The 17139-nt window shown below is 37.1% G+C and overlaps 1 protein-coding gene across 3 annotated transcripts in view; it reads right to left on the bottom strand.

Annotated features, from left to right (window-relative positions):
* Positions 1–987: 987 nt before the first annotated feature.
* ARHGAP42 (Rho GTPase activating protein 42) overlaps positions 988–17139 on the bottom strand; it is a 313165-nt gene continuing 297013 nt past the window's right edge. For all 3 annotated transcript variants that reach the window (XM_049620615.1, XM_049620604.1, XM_049620596.1), the window contains 2 exons: positions 4685–4764; positions 988–4268 (listed from right to left, as the gene is read on the bottom strand). In XM_049620615.1, the coding sequence (XP_049476572.1) occupies positions 4180–4268; positions 4685–4764 (169 nt within the window). In that variant the 3' untranslated portion in view covers positions 988–4179. The remainder of the gene's footprint in view (positions 4269–4684; positions 4765–17139) is intronic.

Below are 17139 nucleotides of genomic sequence, written 5' to 3'. Positions count from 1 at the left end.
ACTGATCTAGAATATTCACATCAGTTTTCTGTCAATGGCTCACTATGAGTGCTGTCAAAATTCTTAATTGAAATTCCTTATTTTAAGCAGTGGGTACAGCTACTATAAAAAATAAAAAGCCCTCTTTATTGATCTGATCCTCTAAAAGACCATGTCAGTTATAAGCCAGAGTTCGTCTGCGATTACTACCAAGTAGAACTTGCACATCTAAAGCAGGGAGATTTTGGTGACAACGAATGGATACAGTAAATGTGTTTGGGAAATGTAAGACTAGTTGATAAATACCTGGCAATAAGTCTGTAGATTAACAGGAGACAGGCAGGACATAGATTATTCAAAAAGGTTCATTTGTAAAAATTGTTTTGACTTTGGAAGGTAACCAAAAAAGATAGGAAGCAAAAGTAAACATCAATTTACTATTCCCACCCTAAGTGGGAAAACTTTAGTCAAGTGCAAAATAACTTCTGGATAATAGTAAAGTCTCTGTTTTCTTCTTTAACAGGGAGATATGATTTTGGGGTCCTACTTAATGATTAGGTTATTGAGTTAACCTGTTATTAGGTCATAGTAACAGCTGCAAATTAAAAAGTTATTATAAAAACAAAGAACAAAATCTGACCCTAACCAGTCTGCCTCTAACTTGTGAGTCAGTTAAGTGTAATTCAAGTTGGGGCTCTAAATGCTAATTAAAGCATCCTAAATACATATTGAGGGGTATACTACAAACACAGTTGTCTGAGAGAAGGCTCTGAGGGACTCTTCTACACCAGCATCCATATGAATGCTACCCTTTTTGTTTCAGAAACAGATGCAGACCTGAAGAATGAGGCTGGGAGTAACAAGGTGATTGAGGTTATTGTCAAAGGATTACAGGCCAGATTTTTTTTCCTTACAACTTAATGGATTTTTTTTTTTTTTTGTTCAACCTAGTTGATTTTTAAAAGGAGTACCACAATATGTAAAACCAATTATCATAGAATAAGAATAGTCATTATATATCTTTATTTTTCCTATTTGGAAATTTGGATAGTTTGAGACTGTAAAGTACATTTTTTTTTTTTCCTTCACCGTTCCTGAAAGAGCTAGCAAAGAAGTCATTGTTAAAAGACCTGGTTACACTCATTCACATTACAAAGTACAGAGAGTCAACACAACTACCAAAGCCACTCAAATCAAACAAGAAGAAATGGCACTTCCTCATACTTCATGGACTTCACAGGAATACAAAGATTATTTTACTTTTCACACATTTACACATAACACAAGAAAAACCTTCAGTTAACTGACTAGTGTCTATAAATGTGGTAGGAGTTATGGCATAACAAAAGAGTCACCTGTTAAATACATAAATGTTTTGTACTCGAGGATATTTTTACATAGTACACAAGATGATTGACATAGACTTATCAACTCTTTCTCATACTGATTATACTGTAAGCAGTGTTTAGGGTGTGCATATTGTGTGTTTTGGAGATGTAGAGGTGGCAATTCTAACCTATCTTCACATTATCCCTGAAATACTAAGGTTTCATCATTGAACTGTGGTTAAATTTTTAAGTGTGATTGTCTTTCAATGACTGTCATTACCTCTTGTGTAATTAATATTCCATGTAATTTAGAGCACATGTCTTGATATTCTCAATGCTCATGAATACCTTTTCTGTGGGAAACTTATTTCTAAGGAAAAGCAGTATATGGCCATGACTTGCTTAACACATGTAATCAATACGAAGAAAAAAGGACCATCGCCATAAATCTGTAAGATTAAAACTTCAAAGAAAGGTACAATTTGAACAAGCACTTACACTTTTGTTTCAAAAAAGGGACCACAGTAAGTAATGCTACAATAAATGTATAGTAATGCCTTAGTATATAATAAAGGAGAGTTGGGCTTCATCCATGTCCTATACAACAAAAGCTTTAATTCCTCACTAATTGTCAGTGGAATTAGCTCACAGACAACTCAGAGGAAAGAACACTCTGGTCTGTGTTAAAATAAAATGAACGTTGAGATTTCTCTATGTTGTAGCAAATGAAGTGGAATTCTGAATCTTTCTTTGGAGTCAAGTTGATCTTTGCAAGGTAATCAATTTGCCATTAAGACATTCTAATCTAGTAGGATGTCAGATGATGGCAAAGGCATTTAAACTGAGGGTGTCATATAAACGTAGGGACTGGAACATTGGAGGGATTGCCTTCTGTTCCAGCAGAAGGTAGTCAAGCTATCAGCAATGTTATTATTACTAGGAAAAGGCCACCAAGGATCTAGAGACCAAAAAGCTCTAGCAACACCTGATCATAAGTATACAAAGATCAAAAGCAGGAGGTAAAAAATAAACATTTATCAGATTTTTTTTCATTATATTACTAATTTTTATAATATTAAATATTTTTCATCCCTTTATTCAATGTACTGGTGTTTATTTCTGATTTTGACTCTGTCTGCAAAAAGAGCTTTATGCAGTCAATACCTGAGTGTCTGTACATGGAGAAATCTGAAGTAACAAGTAAAATATCATGTCCCAGTGGACCAGTGCTGTGGCCATCAATGGCAAGTAACCAGCTTTTTGGAATCTTAAGAGGAGAGGCTCTTTGCCACATGCAGATATTTATAGAGATAATATATTAGAATAATTGAAATAGAAATAATGGTTGATGCATGACCAGATGTTGATGATCTATTTAAATGGGTAGTGAATATCTATTTCTACACTCTATAAATTCAGTGAAATTCCTAATAAAAGCTATAAATTGAAAGGCATGAAATAAAGTCAGGTACAGATTTTATTCCTGCTAAAGATGATTAAACAATTTTAAATTCTGAGGCTAAAGATTATGTAAGAATCCTGTACCTTTATGTTTGGTTTTTATTGCAACTAAGTATAGAATTTAAAAGAATTTAAGCATACTTGTATCTTTAAAAAAATCTTTATCATCTGTACAAGAATTTCTCAAAAGCCAATATTAGATATCAATAAAATACATTGACACTTTATAGTCTTACAAGTAGAATTTAGGCTGCTGCCTTAAAAATCCACTTTTTACATTGTTTTCATTTTATTATATTTTTTGATGCCACTGTAATGCCACTATCAGATGATACGTGCATATGACTTACCAGTATTTATATGTTAATGTGGTAAAATTTCATTAAATCCCAAAGTTATAGAGATAGTTTTATATATCCTCTAAACCAGGCATCAGCAAACTATTACCCATGAGTCAAATCTGGCCCGCCACTAGTTTTACATGGCCTAACAGCTAAAATATTTCTATTTTTCAATAGATTTTAAGAATGAGAATTTCAAAAATTTTCAAACTGCAGAGTCCATAAATAAAGTTGTATTGGCACTAAGCCTTATTCATTTGCTTATTCATTATCTATGAGTGCTTTCTGCTACAATGGCAGTTGAGTACTGTAGTAAAGACCTTTCGGGTATACAAAACCCCCAAATATTTACTATCAGGTCTTGACAGAAATAGTTTGCTAATCCCCACTCTATACCCATAGAAGGCATCTGGAATGCTGAATGGAGTGTTTATATTGAAATCAGTGTATGACTTAACTTGGTTTCATTTATAGACATCATTTACATTATTCCTTTTGAATATCATCATCTACTTGGTAAACAAATAAAAATAAACTTAACGTTAAAAAAAAAAAACAACTTATTTCCTTGAAATGTTTAGGACCAGCAAAACAATGACATAGAAAAGAAAGAAATTCGTAAGAAAAAATAATGAATGAACAATTTAAATTACATGTTAACTAATGATTTCAAGGTTCCTCAGAGAATTCCAGACAGTAAAGGACTTATCTGAAAATCCTTACAGCAAATTTCTAGTTTCCAAATTTCTGGGATATAGTACTTAACACAGTATTCTACAATTGTTATGGAAAAGACAATGCGCAGAGTTAGTTATCAAAGACAAGTGTGGGGGCAAGATTTTAAAATAAACCAGTCAAGAAGTAAAAATTAAAAGAATGGCATGGCTAACAATTTATGCATTTTTTTTCTTTTTCATTTATAGGGAGCTACATGGTCTGCTGGTGTAGAACTTGATAGAAATTTACGTTTCATTTAGTGGGATGATTCCCATATCTGTGTCAGATAAAATCATAGCACTTATTATTGTTACCATGGATACCATGAAGATACTATCATCCACTAAACAGTATTAGAGGAAGACAACATAATTTTCTGGAACTAGTCCTGTTTTGCCTTCATAAGTTGCCTTCAACCATCCTGGTTCCACTGATGGGTATACTGGCAAAAAATGAAAAAAAATGTCATTCAATCAGCATTAGCTTCAAATAATTATATACACAAATGGGTAAAAATGCACATCAGATTGCATAAATATACTCAAGTTGTCAAAACAATGTCAAAGCACCTTTAAGGCTGGAAATGTCCTCTGCATTCAATCTCTCTTCCTCCCCAATCCCTCCCATCCTTCCATCTCTCCTATCTCCCCCCATTTCTTCTTCCTTCTCTCTCCCTCTCTTTCATATATAGGAGGAAACTGGGCTCCGGAGAAATATAGTGTATTAACTTGTACAGGTTATGAGAGGCAAGGGCTAGAGCAGATTCTGAGTCTCCTGGCTTCTACTTTAGCTATAAGAAGCTACTCCTTCATCATCCCCATGATAATAAACTTAAGCAAAGGGAATGGGTATACTTACCATTAGAAAATATTGCCCCCTGTGGGAAAGAAAGTTCATGGCTGTGCTCTGCTTTACAAGAGTACATGGCTTTGGCTTGGCTGAAAGAGCAAAAAGTAATTTATAAAATACACAGCTCTCAACAAAAATACATTTATACTTCAAATCATTTGTAAAAAATAATATTAGTTTTTAGTTGTAATTGGAGTATAATATACATCAAGTACACATATAAGTATGCATAAGAGCATTTTTCACAAAGCAAAAACACTGACATCATACCAAAAACCCTTCTTGTGTTTCTAGGAAATGTCTCCAAGGGTAACCAACCTGGTTCCTAACAGCACAAGCTGGTTTTAAAGAACACTATTATTATATAATTGCTAATATGCTGGCAAACAGACCATTTTTACACCTATATAGAGGTTCATAGGTACCCTGTAGCTTTTTTCCTACTTTCTATCAGAGGTGAGACCCAAAAATTAAAAGGCCTACAGGATATGGTAAATAAATTAAGTGTACATGAGATAGGAAAAAGAATAGAATAAATTGATGATAAATGGCAACCAACAATAGCCTCATTGTCAGGAAAACAATGAGGATAGATGGAGGCTTTGCAAACCAGAGCCTATACCCATCTCCTAAAGTGGGAAGCCAATATTCAGCTCCCAACATCTGCTGCCATGTGAGAATTCAGACTCAATGTAGCCAGATACTCTAGTTTCTTAAGAGAAAACAGAATTTCAGAATTTTATATGTGATATATTTAAAAATATTTGAGCCAACACTAAAAAGCCATCATCTGAGGCTGCTTATCAAATCACTAGTCAAGTCACCTTCATTCGACAACATCCAATTACCTTCATATGATGTGCAAGTTATGCTGATTTCACCTACTTCTCACCATCTCTATCACAACCAGAGCCCAAGCCAAAATCATTTCTGGTGTGGCTCACAGAATGGCTTCCTACCTTTCTAAATCCTCTAGGCCTCTTGTTTTGTCTACTTAAAATCCATTCTATACAGAGCAGCCAGTTTGAAAAAGGTTCTGATGATTGTGTGACGACCACATTATTTCCCTGAAAACAACCCTTCAACTGGTTTCCAACTCCTGCTTCCATACTGTGCACAATCAGGTACCTGTTAGTATCTCCTGCTTCTTCTGTACCTACCTGCTCATCTACTATACTCCATTCACACTGGCCTGCTTTTACCTCCTCAAACATGCCAAAGTCATTCTCACCCCAGGGCTTTGCCCTGACATGTTTTCCCCTTGATCTAAACATGGTTGTTCACTTCTAGTTCATCTTAAATTTCCTACGTTTTGCTAAAAGTTAGGTCTTCCTGACCACACACTCTAAAACAGCTGCCCAGGCAACTATCATATTCTCCTGTTTTAAGTTTGCATGGCATTAGTATCTGGTATTCTGTTGTTACTGTTGATATTTCTATAACCTTCTTCAATTAGAATGCAACTTCCATGAATGAGGCCTGATGCTTAGTAACTCAATAAATATTTGCTGAATCAATGAATGGAAAAAAAAAGTTAAGAAGCTCTGGGCTCTGTTTCATACACAGTGAGTCCTTTTAAATATTGAAGGCACCCTGTCTTTCCTCCCTGAGGGCCCAGTACTTTATCTACAAAGAAGCATCAGCAGTGTTTGCTATCTACAGCTCTCTCAAAGAGCAGTGTACATTATTATTTCACTTCCCTGTTGGAGCTGGATAATGGGTCTTATTCCCTACACTTCCAGAATGAGGCTAGGTCATTTAAACCGGGTTTCCAAAAACTTATCTGAAAATTAGAAAGCTTATAGAGAAAAAATATGGTCCTACCCTCAGAATCTATTTCATGAGGTTTAAGTCTCAGGTTGTACTTTCAGAAAGTCTGCTAGGATAGCCTAGGAGAGCCTGCAGCAGGCAGATTTAGGAATGACTACTAGCCCACACAGAACACTTCTCAGGGCTGCATCATGCAAGGAAGAATTGAGGAAGTACAGGGCTCTACACTAAAGAAGAATCATATGTACGTGTGTGTATGTACATGCAGGCACATGAATGTATGTGCTGGCTGACACGGGTGTGGGGGGGTGGGGGAAGAGGATACTACCAAGTTATGAAGACTTGTAAGAATCAGACCATGATAATCCTAAATAAAAAAAAATATATATTAGTTTTTCCTATAAATCTTCTAGTCACTTACAATCATTTGATCTAATTTGGTATGATTTGATCTAATATGATCTGATAGCTGAAATAATTGAGAGTCCCAGAACCATTTCTCTAAAAATATGTGTTTTTCAAAAAAACCAAATTTTCTAACGGCAACAATTTTCTCTAATATTAAGTCCTACTGCTTTGAATCATTAATCTAAGAGATGCATAAGGAAATAATTTCCAGTTATAGAAATGATTAAGATATAATAATCCTGGGGTGCCTGTGTGGCTTAGCCAGTTAAGCCTCCAAGTCTTGATTTTGGCTCAGGTCATGATATCAGGATTCATGAGTTCGAGCTCTGCATTGAGTTCCGTGCTAACAGTGCAGAGCCTGCTTGAGATTCTCTCTCCCTATCTCTCTCTACCCCTCCCCTTACTCTCACTCTCTCAAAATAAATAAATAAACTTAAAAAAAGATATAATAATCATTGCAATGATATACTTTTTGAAATTATATACTGAATACAACTAAACTATTTTTGTAAATATTTCAGATATGAATGTTCTCTCTATAGTGTTTTATGGAATTGGATAGCAAGGGGGAGGCATGTAGAATAATTATATCACAAAATAAAGATATTGTTGTATGTGTCAAAAATACACAGCACAAAATAATATCTGTCCTGACTTTTCAATCATCTGTGCATATGACTAGACAGGTATAATTTTCTTCTGCTGAGATCTGTAACTACAGGTGTTAACTCAGCAGAAAGCTTTGATGATTTAATGTAGATGTCTGTGACTGTGAAGTTTTCTCTTCAGGTGCTAATGCTTCCTCTTTTATTGCCTTGGTATATTGAAGAAGATGTGAAAATAATACTGTCACCTATTAGGTCTTTCTTCAGAAGATCCTAATATTCTTTGAAAAGGATTCTGAAAATCTTGCTTCTTATTGCATGGGAGAGTAGGTAATGACACTCAGCATGCTGAAAGCTATTTCTTCCCTTATCATCCAGAGAATGATCTGTTCATGAGATTCATTCCTAATTCTATACACTATTACTAATGAGTAAACTTACAGAGCTTTGATAAGTGTGCAAAATTCACAATGCTTATCTTAATCATAAGCTATGATTGATCAAAATTGATACAATATTTTCTGGAAGGTCACTTAATGATACACACATACACAAACACACACACACACGTATATTTTTTGTATGAAGGAAGGAGGAATGAACCTAGATATAGTTAAAAAGATGCCAACGTAGTAGTAACATATAGAAAAGCTAAAAACAAAAAAATCAAAACCTAAGTCTTCATCAGAAGATTTAAAAACACCAACCCAAATAAAGCATCAGGCAGCTAATTTAAATAATAATGTAGAAGAACACATGGCATAAAACAATATTAGCCTGTAAGGCAATTATTTTATAAAAAAATATGTCCTTGCAAGGCCCCTAAATTGCCCATGACTATTTACAATAAATACTACATTTGCTTCTGGGCCACTGGTTGGAGATTTTTTAAAATTAGTCACATGTTCCTTTTTTACGCTTTTTGTCAACAAATACTGGCTGTTTCTGGCTTAGATATCTGAGTGAATACTGAATGCCTCAATGTTAAAGAACTCCCATGGACGCTTGTAAAGCTGCTTATGTAAAAGGCACGTGCATTGCAACTCCATTGAAAATGAAGTGAAAAAGTGACTAACAAAATCTTTTTAAGTTAAAAATGTATTATTTTATTCATTTATCCAACAACTTTGTTGAGCATCTTTTCTCTGTTGGGTACTATGTTGGAGCAATACAGTGAGCACCACCTTCATAATTCCTTTTCTGTGTTTATCATAGAGGAGTGGTTCACAAAGTATAGTCAAGGGGAACCTGGATGGATGGGTAGGTAGGGCCCTGAGAGGACATTGCTCTGAGAGCAAATGAAGTATATACGAGAATCCATTTATATTCTAGTATGCCATGTTTTAAAGAGGTCTACAAAAATGTTAAATAATGTAGCTCTTTGTTTTAAAAAATATTTTCATAAAATTTATTTATATTCATATGTAATGGCCTTTTAAAAAATCTTTGTTATTGTATTAATGGTGCTTTGATGGGATTAAGGAAGAGAGGTGTCAGTTCCTGAGCTCTCAGCAGTCACCATCATTAAGGAATGGAAGCTGACTGCAGCACGTTCAGTATATGGCAACAACAGAGGAGGAGTGGGCTTCCATGTGGTCTGGGTTAGTGTTGGATGTGAAACAATTTCTGTTGTTTTCAAAACACATTAAAAATATGGCCTTTGGAAGAGGAAAGTGGTGGGGAGGTTAGACCCTATTGTGATCTAGGGGTAGGCACATAAACTCTCTGCCTAGGTTTTATAGAAAAGGGTGACCCCCAAATGTTGTAGGACTTGTGATCATCAGGTGACTTAGGTGATAGGAGTTTGGATTTTGAAAGGAAACAGGCATTTTGCTTGGTTCATCTTCTATATGTAGAAATGAAGTCCAAGAGAAATTAAAGTTACAGCAGAGTCAGGCTAGAAACTACATCTCCTGATTGTTGGTCTAGAACATTTGTGGTGACTATTTGAATGTCATCTGTGAAGTCTCTTAATATCAGTGAAAAAAAATCACATCTATTATTGATAATTGCTGACAGTAAATAAGAGTAAATAATCACAATTCTGTCTTCCAACAACAAAGCATGTTACTGTTACACCTCTTTAGTTGCATTAACTTATTCATATTTTTACTAAATTCATAAATATTTTTAAATTGCTCAGTTTAAATTTCTAGTAAATATAAATAGATATAATCCACATAAACAAAAGCTCTTTAGAGGTTCTCAATGTTTTCTTTTTCTTTAGTGTATAAAGGTGTTCTGAGACCAAAAATTTCAAGAACCATGGTCATAGATGAGATTAGGTGGTTGTGAACCAAAATGTTAACTGAGGTTATCTTCAGGTGGTGAGATAAGAGGTGGCTTTCCTTTACTTTTTTAAAATTTATTAGTACTACCCACATTCTCTAAGAGAAAAAAAAATGTTATTCTTAAAAATAATGCATTCTTTTGTGTTTCTTAACGTAGCACAATACTTTATGTTATGTGTATCTTACATGTGTACTGTGCTCTAAATCAATGACAGCCTTCTTAAATCTCAAACTCACTGGACGAGAAGACTTTGTTGAGTTTTGCTTTGGTGCTTTGCAATTATAAACAAAACACTGGTTTTATTTTTTTCAACACTGCTTTTAAATTATGATAATAGAAATATGTGATTGCTTATAATGAGCCAGGCACTCTCAATTTTCCTAATTCTCAACCATATAATTCTCAATTCAACCTTCAGAAGATATTTGTAAATCTTGCGTAAATTATATTATGTTAAAGTGGATCTTCCCCTCCGCCCAAATTTAACTGACATTTAGGTGAAGGCTTTAAAAGTACTATTTTCCACATATTTTATAATGGTGAAACAGAGCCTAGTGACATTTGGTTTTTGAAGGCATTGTATATAACCAATGTCTACTTAAGGATGTGCTAGGCACTAAGACATTTTTCTCTGTTCAAATGACTATCAAAAACAGTATTTCTTGGTACATAAAAACCATTTGGGGATGTTGTCAAAAATTCATATTCTCCAGGCTTCAGTCTCAGATATTCTGGCTTACAGAGTCTGCAGCAACTCAGGAATCTTCATATTAACAAGTCTTATAGGTCAAGCTCCTTGCAGAGTGATCCCTCCCACTCCACTGAACCTGATTTCTTCAAGATTTCCAGTGATGCCTTAGAGATTAAAACCAGTGTCCTCCTCTAATGATCTCCTTGACACTTTTGCTTCTACCATGTTGACCATTACTTCTCTTTATCATTTCTTCACACTCACATGCTTGACTCTTAAATAAAACCATTCACCAAAGACCAATGCTCAGATATTTTTCCTTTTTCACTCAATAAGCTCCATCATTGAGTAGCCTCAGCTTTATTTATGCAGTATAACTGCTGTATGGAAGTTTCTCAAATGGCATCAAACACCATGCCCTCCCCTGGTTCCAGTTGCACATTTCTAACTGCGTGTCAATGTTCCTCAGGCTCCTTGAACATTATGGTCAACATTTCCTTTCCTCTCCTATATACTCACAAGCTAAGATCAGAAGCTAAATTTCCATTCTTTTTGACAGTCAGTCTCAAAGACTTGGAATTTTCTTTACCTATCGTTCATTCCCAAAGTATCCAAGCAGTTGCCCAATCCTGGTCTGATCCACAAAATTCTCCTTATGGTTTTTCATGCTTTTGTTACTGCCCTAATTAAGGCCCTTTAAACCTCACAAATTCCATCCTAGACGGCCAACTGTTCTCTCCCCTTCACAACCTCCTAGAAAAGCCACTTGAGTGATCTATTCAAGCGCACCCATGATTAGATCACCCCTTTGTTCAATGACTCAGTCTACAGTAACTCCCAGAAGTGTTACTTTCCTGTTGTTCAAAGCCATCCACTGAAATCTCCCATTAGGTCTCTTTCCCAAACATGGCTAGTCGTCCTACTGCCTACTACTGGGTTCAATCATTCTTCAAGGTCCAATTCAAGGATACCCCTGAGCTCCCTAGAAAGAAAGCAAAATAGACTTTGTAGGAGGTTAGTATGGGAAATGCCCCCAATTTCTATCTGTTTTTCACTTGTATTTAATGGTATAAAATAGTATCAGGTGATTGCCAATGGTTAGTGATTTAGTAACATTAATATATTAGAGGCTTCAATATCTTAAGCGAGCACTTTAAATAACAATAATAATAGTTACCATCATAGACCATCTACAGAGAACTTAGCAAGTTTTGCAAATAAATTGTAGTGTACATTTATAAGAATTTGTCAAGGGCAGAATTATGATATTCATTTTATAGATAAAGAAAATATTTTTCGAATATGGCGGCGTAGGAGGACGCTGGGCTCACCGCGCGTCCTGCTGATCACTTAGATTCCACCTACACCTGCCGAAATAACCCAGAAAACCACCAGAAGACTAGCAGAATGGAGTCTCTGGAGCCAAGCGCAGACGAGAGGCCCATGGAAGAAGGTAGGAAGGGCGGAGAGGCGGTGCACGCTGCACGGACTGGTGGGAGGGAGCCGGGGTGGAGGGGCAGCCTGCCGGCCAAGCAGAGCCCCCGAGTCTGGCTGGCAAAAGCGGAGGGGTCGGACGGAGTGTGTTCCGACAGCAAGCGGGACTTGACATCTGGAACGTTATAAGCTAACAGCTCTGCTCCGAGAACGGGAGGGAGAGTTGTTGAACCCCAGACGACAGAGCTCACCTTGGTGGGGAACAAAGGTGCTCGCCAGTGCCATCTCCCTCGCTCATCCCCCAGCCGAAATCCCAAAGGGAACTTGCTTGCACCGCACAAACACCCAACGCTGTGCTTCTGCGGAGCCATCCCTCCTGCGGGTCTGACTCCCTCCCGGTGCCCCAGGGCCCCTCCCGAAGCAGATCTCCGAAGGAAAAGCGAGCTGAACCTGCCCCTCCCGCCCCTGTGCACCTTGCCGATACACCCCAGTTAATATGCCAGATCCCCAGCACCACAAGCCTGGCAGTGTGCAAGTAGCCCAGACAGTCCATGCCACCCCACAGTGAATCCCGCCCCTAGGAGAGGGGAGAGAAGGTACATACCAGTCTGACTGTGGCCCCAGCGTTGGGCTGGGGGCAGACATCAGGTCTGACTGCGGCCCCGCCCACCAACTCAAGTTATTCAAGACAGCACAGGGGAAGTGCCCCGCAGTCCCACACCACTCCAGGGACTATCCAAAATGACGAAACGGAAGAATTCCCCTCAGAAAAACGTCCAGGAAATAACAACAGCTAACGAACTGATCAAAAATGATTTAAACAATATAACAGAAAGTGAATTTAGAATAATAGTCATCAAATTAATCGCTGGGCTTGAAAAGAGTATAAAGGACAGCAGAGAAACTCTTGCTATGGAGATCAAGGGATTAAGGAATAGCCAGGAGGAGCTAAAAAATGCTATCAACGAACTGCAAAACAAAATGGAGACAACTACGGCTCGAAGAGGCAGAGGAGAGAATAGGTGAACTAGAAGATAAAATTATGGAAAAAGAAGAAGCTGAGAAAAAGATAAAAAAATCCAGGAGTATGAGGGGAAAATTAGAGAACTAAGTGATGCACTAAAGAGAAATAATATACGCATAATTGGTATTCCAGAGGAGGAAGAGAGAGGCAAAGGTGCTGAAGGTGTACTTGAAGAAATAATAGCTGAGAACTTCCCGGATCTGGGGAAGGAAAAAGGCACTGAAATCCAAGAGGCACAGACAACTCCCTTCAGACATAACTTGATTCAATCTTCTGCACAACATATCATAGTGAAACTGGAAAAACAAGGATAAAGAGAAAATTCTGAAAGCAGCTAGAGATAAACGTATAAAGGATAAAGGATACGTATAAAGGAAACGTATAAAGGATAAACATATAAAGGGAGACCTATAAGACTCGTGACTGATTTCTCTACTGAAACTTGGCAGCCCAGAAAGGAATGGCAGGAGATCTTCAATGCGATGAACAGAAAAAAATATTCAGCCAAGAATCCTTTATCCAGCAAGTCTTCATTTAGAATAGAAGGAGAGATAAAGGTCTTCCGAAACAAACAAAAACTGAAGGAATTCGTCACCACTAAACCAGCCCTACAAGAGATCCTAAGGGGGATCCTGTGAGACAAAGTACCGGAGATATCGCTACAAGCATGAAACCTACAGACATCACAATGACTCTAAACCCATATCTTTCTATAACACTGAATGTAAATGGACTAAATGCGCCAAGCAAAAGACATAGGGTATCAGAATGGATAAAAAACCAAGACCCATCTATTTGCTGTCTACAAGAGACTCATTTTAGACCTGAGGACCCCTTCAGATTGAGAGTGAAGGGATGGAGAACTATTTATCATGCCACTGAAAGGCAGAAGAAAGCTGGAGTAGCCATACTTATATCAGACAAACTAGACTTTAAATTAAAGGCTATAACAAGAGATGAAGAAGGGCATTATATAATAATCACAGGGTCTATCCATCAGGAAGAGCTAACAATTATAAATGTCTATGCGCCGAATACAGGAGCCCACAAATATATAAAACAATTACTCATAAACATAAGCAACCTTATTGATAAGAATGTGGTAATTGCAGGGGACTTTAACACTCCACTTACAGAAATGGATAGATCATCTAGACACACGGTCAATAAAGAAACAAGAGCCCTGAATGATACATTGGATCAGATGGACTTGACAGATATATTTAGAACTCTGCATCCCAAAGCAACAGAATATACTTTCTTCTTGAGTGCACATGGAACATTCTCCAAGATAGATCACATACTGGGTCACAAAACAGCTCTTCATAAGTATACAAGAATTGAGATAATACCATGCATACTTTCAGACCACAATGTTATGAAGCCTGAAATCACAGGAAAAAGTCTGGAAAACCTCCAAAAGCATGGAAGTTAAAGAACACCCTTCTAAAAAATGAATGGGTCAACCAGACAATTAGAGAAGAAATTAAAAAATATATGGAAACAAATGAAAATGAAAATACAACAATCCAAATGCTTTGGGATGCAGCGAAGGCAGTCCTGAGAGGAAAATACATTGCAATCCAGGCCTATCTCAAGAAACAAGAAATATCCCAAATACAAAATCTAACAGCACACCTAAAGGAAATAGAAGCAGAACAGCAAAGACAGCCTAAATCCAGCAGAAGAAGAGAAATAATAAAGATCAGAGCAGAAATAAACAATAGGGAATCTAAAAAAAGTGTAGAGCAGATCAACGAAACCAAGAGTTGGTTTTTTGAAAAAATAAACAAAATTGATAAACCTCTAGCCAGGCTTCTCAAAAAGAAAAGGGAGATGACCCAAAGAGATAAAATCATGAATGAAAATGGAATTATGACAACCAATCCCTCAGAGATACAAGCAATTATCACGGAATACTATGAAAAATTATATGCCAACAAACTGGACAACCTGGAAGAAATGGACAAATTCCTAAACACCCACACACTTCCAGAACTCAATCAGGAGGAAATAGAAAGGTTTAACAGACCCATAACCAGCAAAGAACTTGAATCAGTCATCAAAAATCTCCCAACAAATAAGAGTCCAGGACCAGATGGCTTCCCAGGGGAGTTCTACCAGATGTTTAAAGCAGAAATAATACCTATCCTTCTCAAGGTATTCCAAAAAATAGAAAGGGAACGGAAACTTCCAGACTCATTCTATGAAGCCAGTATTACTTTGATTCCTAAACCAGACAGAGACCCAGTAAAAAAAGAGAACTACAGGCCAATATCCCTGATGAATATGGATGCAAAAATTCTCAATAAGATACTAGCAAATCGAATTCAACGGCATATAAAAAGAATTATTCACCATGATCAAGTGGGATTCATTCCTGGGATGCAGGGCTGGTTCAATATTCGCAAATGAATCAATGTGATACATCACACAATAAAAGAAAAGAACCATATGATCCTGTCAATTGATGCAGAAAAGGCATTTGACAAAATTCAGCAACATTTCTTAATAAAAACCCTCGAGAAAGTCGGGATAGAAGGAACATACTTAAAGATCATAAAAGCCATTTATGAAAAGCCCACAGCTAATATCATCCTTCATGGGGAAAAACTGAGAGCTTTTCCCCTGAGATCAGGAACACAACAGGGATGCCCACTCTCACCGCTGTTTTTTAACATAGTGTTGGAAGCGCTAGCATCAGCAATCAGACAACAAAAGGAAATCAAAGGCATCAAAATTGGCAAAGATGAAGTCAAGCTTTCACTTTTTGCAGATGACATGAGATTATACATGGAAAATCTGACAGACTCCACCAGAAGTCTGCTAGAACTGATACATGAATTCATCAAAGTTGCAGGATACAAAATCAATGTACAGAAATCAGTTGCATTCTTATACACTAATAATGAAGCAACAGAAAGACAAATAAAGAAACTGATCCCATTCACAATTGCACCAAAAGCATAAAATACCTAGGAATAAATCTAACCAAAGATGTACAAGATCAGTATGCTGAAAACTATAGAAGGCTTATGAAAGAAATTGAAGAAGATATAAAGAAATGGAAAAACATTCCTTGCTCATGGATTGGAAGAATAAATATTGTCAAAATGTCAATACTACCCAAAGCTATCTACACATTCAATGAATCCCAATCAATTGCACCAGCATTCTTCTCAAAACTAGAATAAGCAATCCTAAAATTCATATGGAACCACAAAAGGCCCCGAATAGCCAAAGTCATTTTGAAGAAGAAGACCAAAGCAGGAGGCATCACAATCCCAGACTTTAGCCTCTACTATAAAGCTGTAATCATCAAGACAGCATGGTATTGGCACAAAAGTAGACACATAGACCAATGGAATAGAATAGAAACCCCAGAACTAGACCCACAGACGTATGGCCAACTCATCTTTGACAAAGCAGGAAAGAATATCCAATGGAAAAAAGACAGTCTCTTTAACAAATGGTGCTGGGAGAACTGGACAGCAACATGCAGAAGATTGAAACTAGACCACTTTCTCACACCATTCACAAAAATAAACTCAAAATCGATAAAGGACCTGAATGTGACACAGGAAACCATCAAAACCCTAGAGAAGAAAGCAGGAAAAGACCTCTGTGACCTCAGCCGTAGCAATTTCTTACTTGACACATCCCCAAAGGCAAGGGAATTAAAAGCAAAAATGAACTACTGGGATCTTATGAAAAAAAAAGCTTCTTCACAGCAAAGGAAACAACCAACAAAACTAAAAGGCAACCAACGGAATGGGAAAAGATATTTGCAAATGACATATCGGACAAAGGGCTAGTATCCAAAATCTATAAAGAGCTCACCAAACTCCACACCCGAAAAACAAATAACCCAGTGAAGAAATGGGCAGAAAACATGAATAGACACTTCTCTAAAGAAGACATCCAGATGGCCAACAGGCACATGAAAAGTTGCTTAACGTCGCTCCTTATCAGGGAAATACAAATCAAAACCACACTCAGATATCAACTCACGCCAGTCAGAGTGGCCAAAATGAACAAATCAGGAGACTACAGATGCTGGCGAGGATGTGGAGAAACGGGAACTCTCTTGCAATGTTGGTGGGAATGCAAATTGGTGCAGCCACTCTGGAAAACAGTGTGGAGGTTCCTCAAAAAATTAAAAATAGACCTACCCTATGACCCAGCAATAGCACTGCTAGGAATTTACCCAAGGGATACAGGAGTACTGATGCATAGGGGC

Source organism: Panthera uncia, chromosome D1 (assembly GCF_023721935.1).
Source record: "Panthera uncia isolate 11264 chromosome D1, Puncia_PCG_1.0, whole genome shotgun sequence".
Classification (NCBI taxonomy): Eukaryota; Metazoa; Chordata; class Mammalia; order Carnivora; family Felidae; genus Panthera; species Panthera uncia.
The sequence above is the reverse complement of the archived record's forward strand: the minus strand, read 5'-3'. Positions and strand labels throughout refer to the sequence as shown.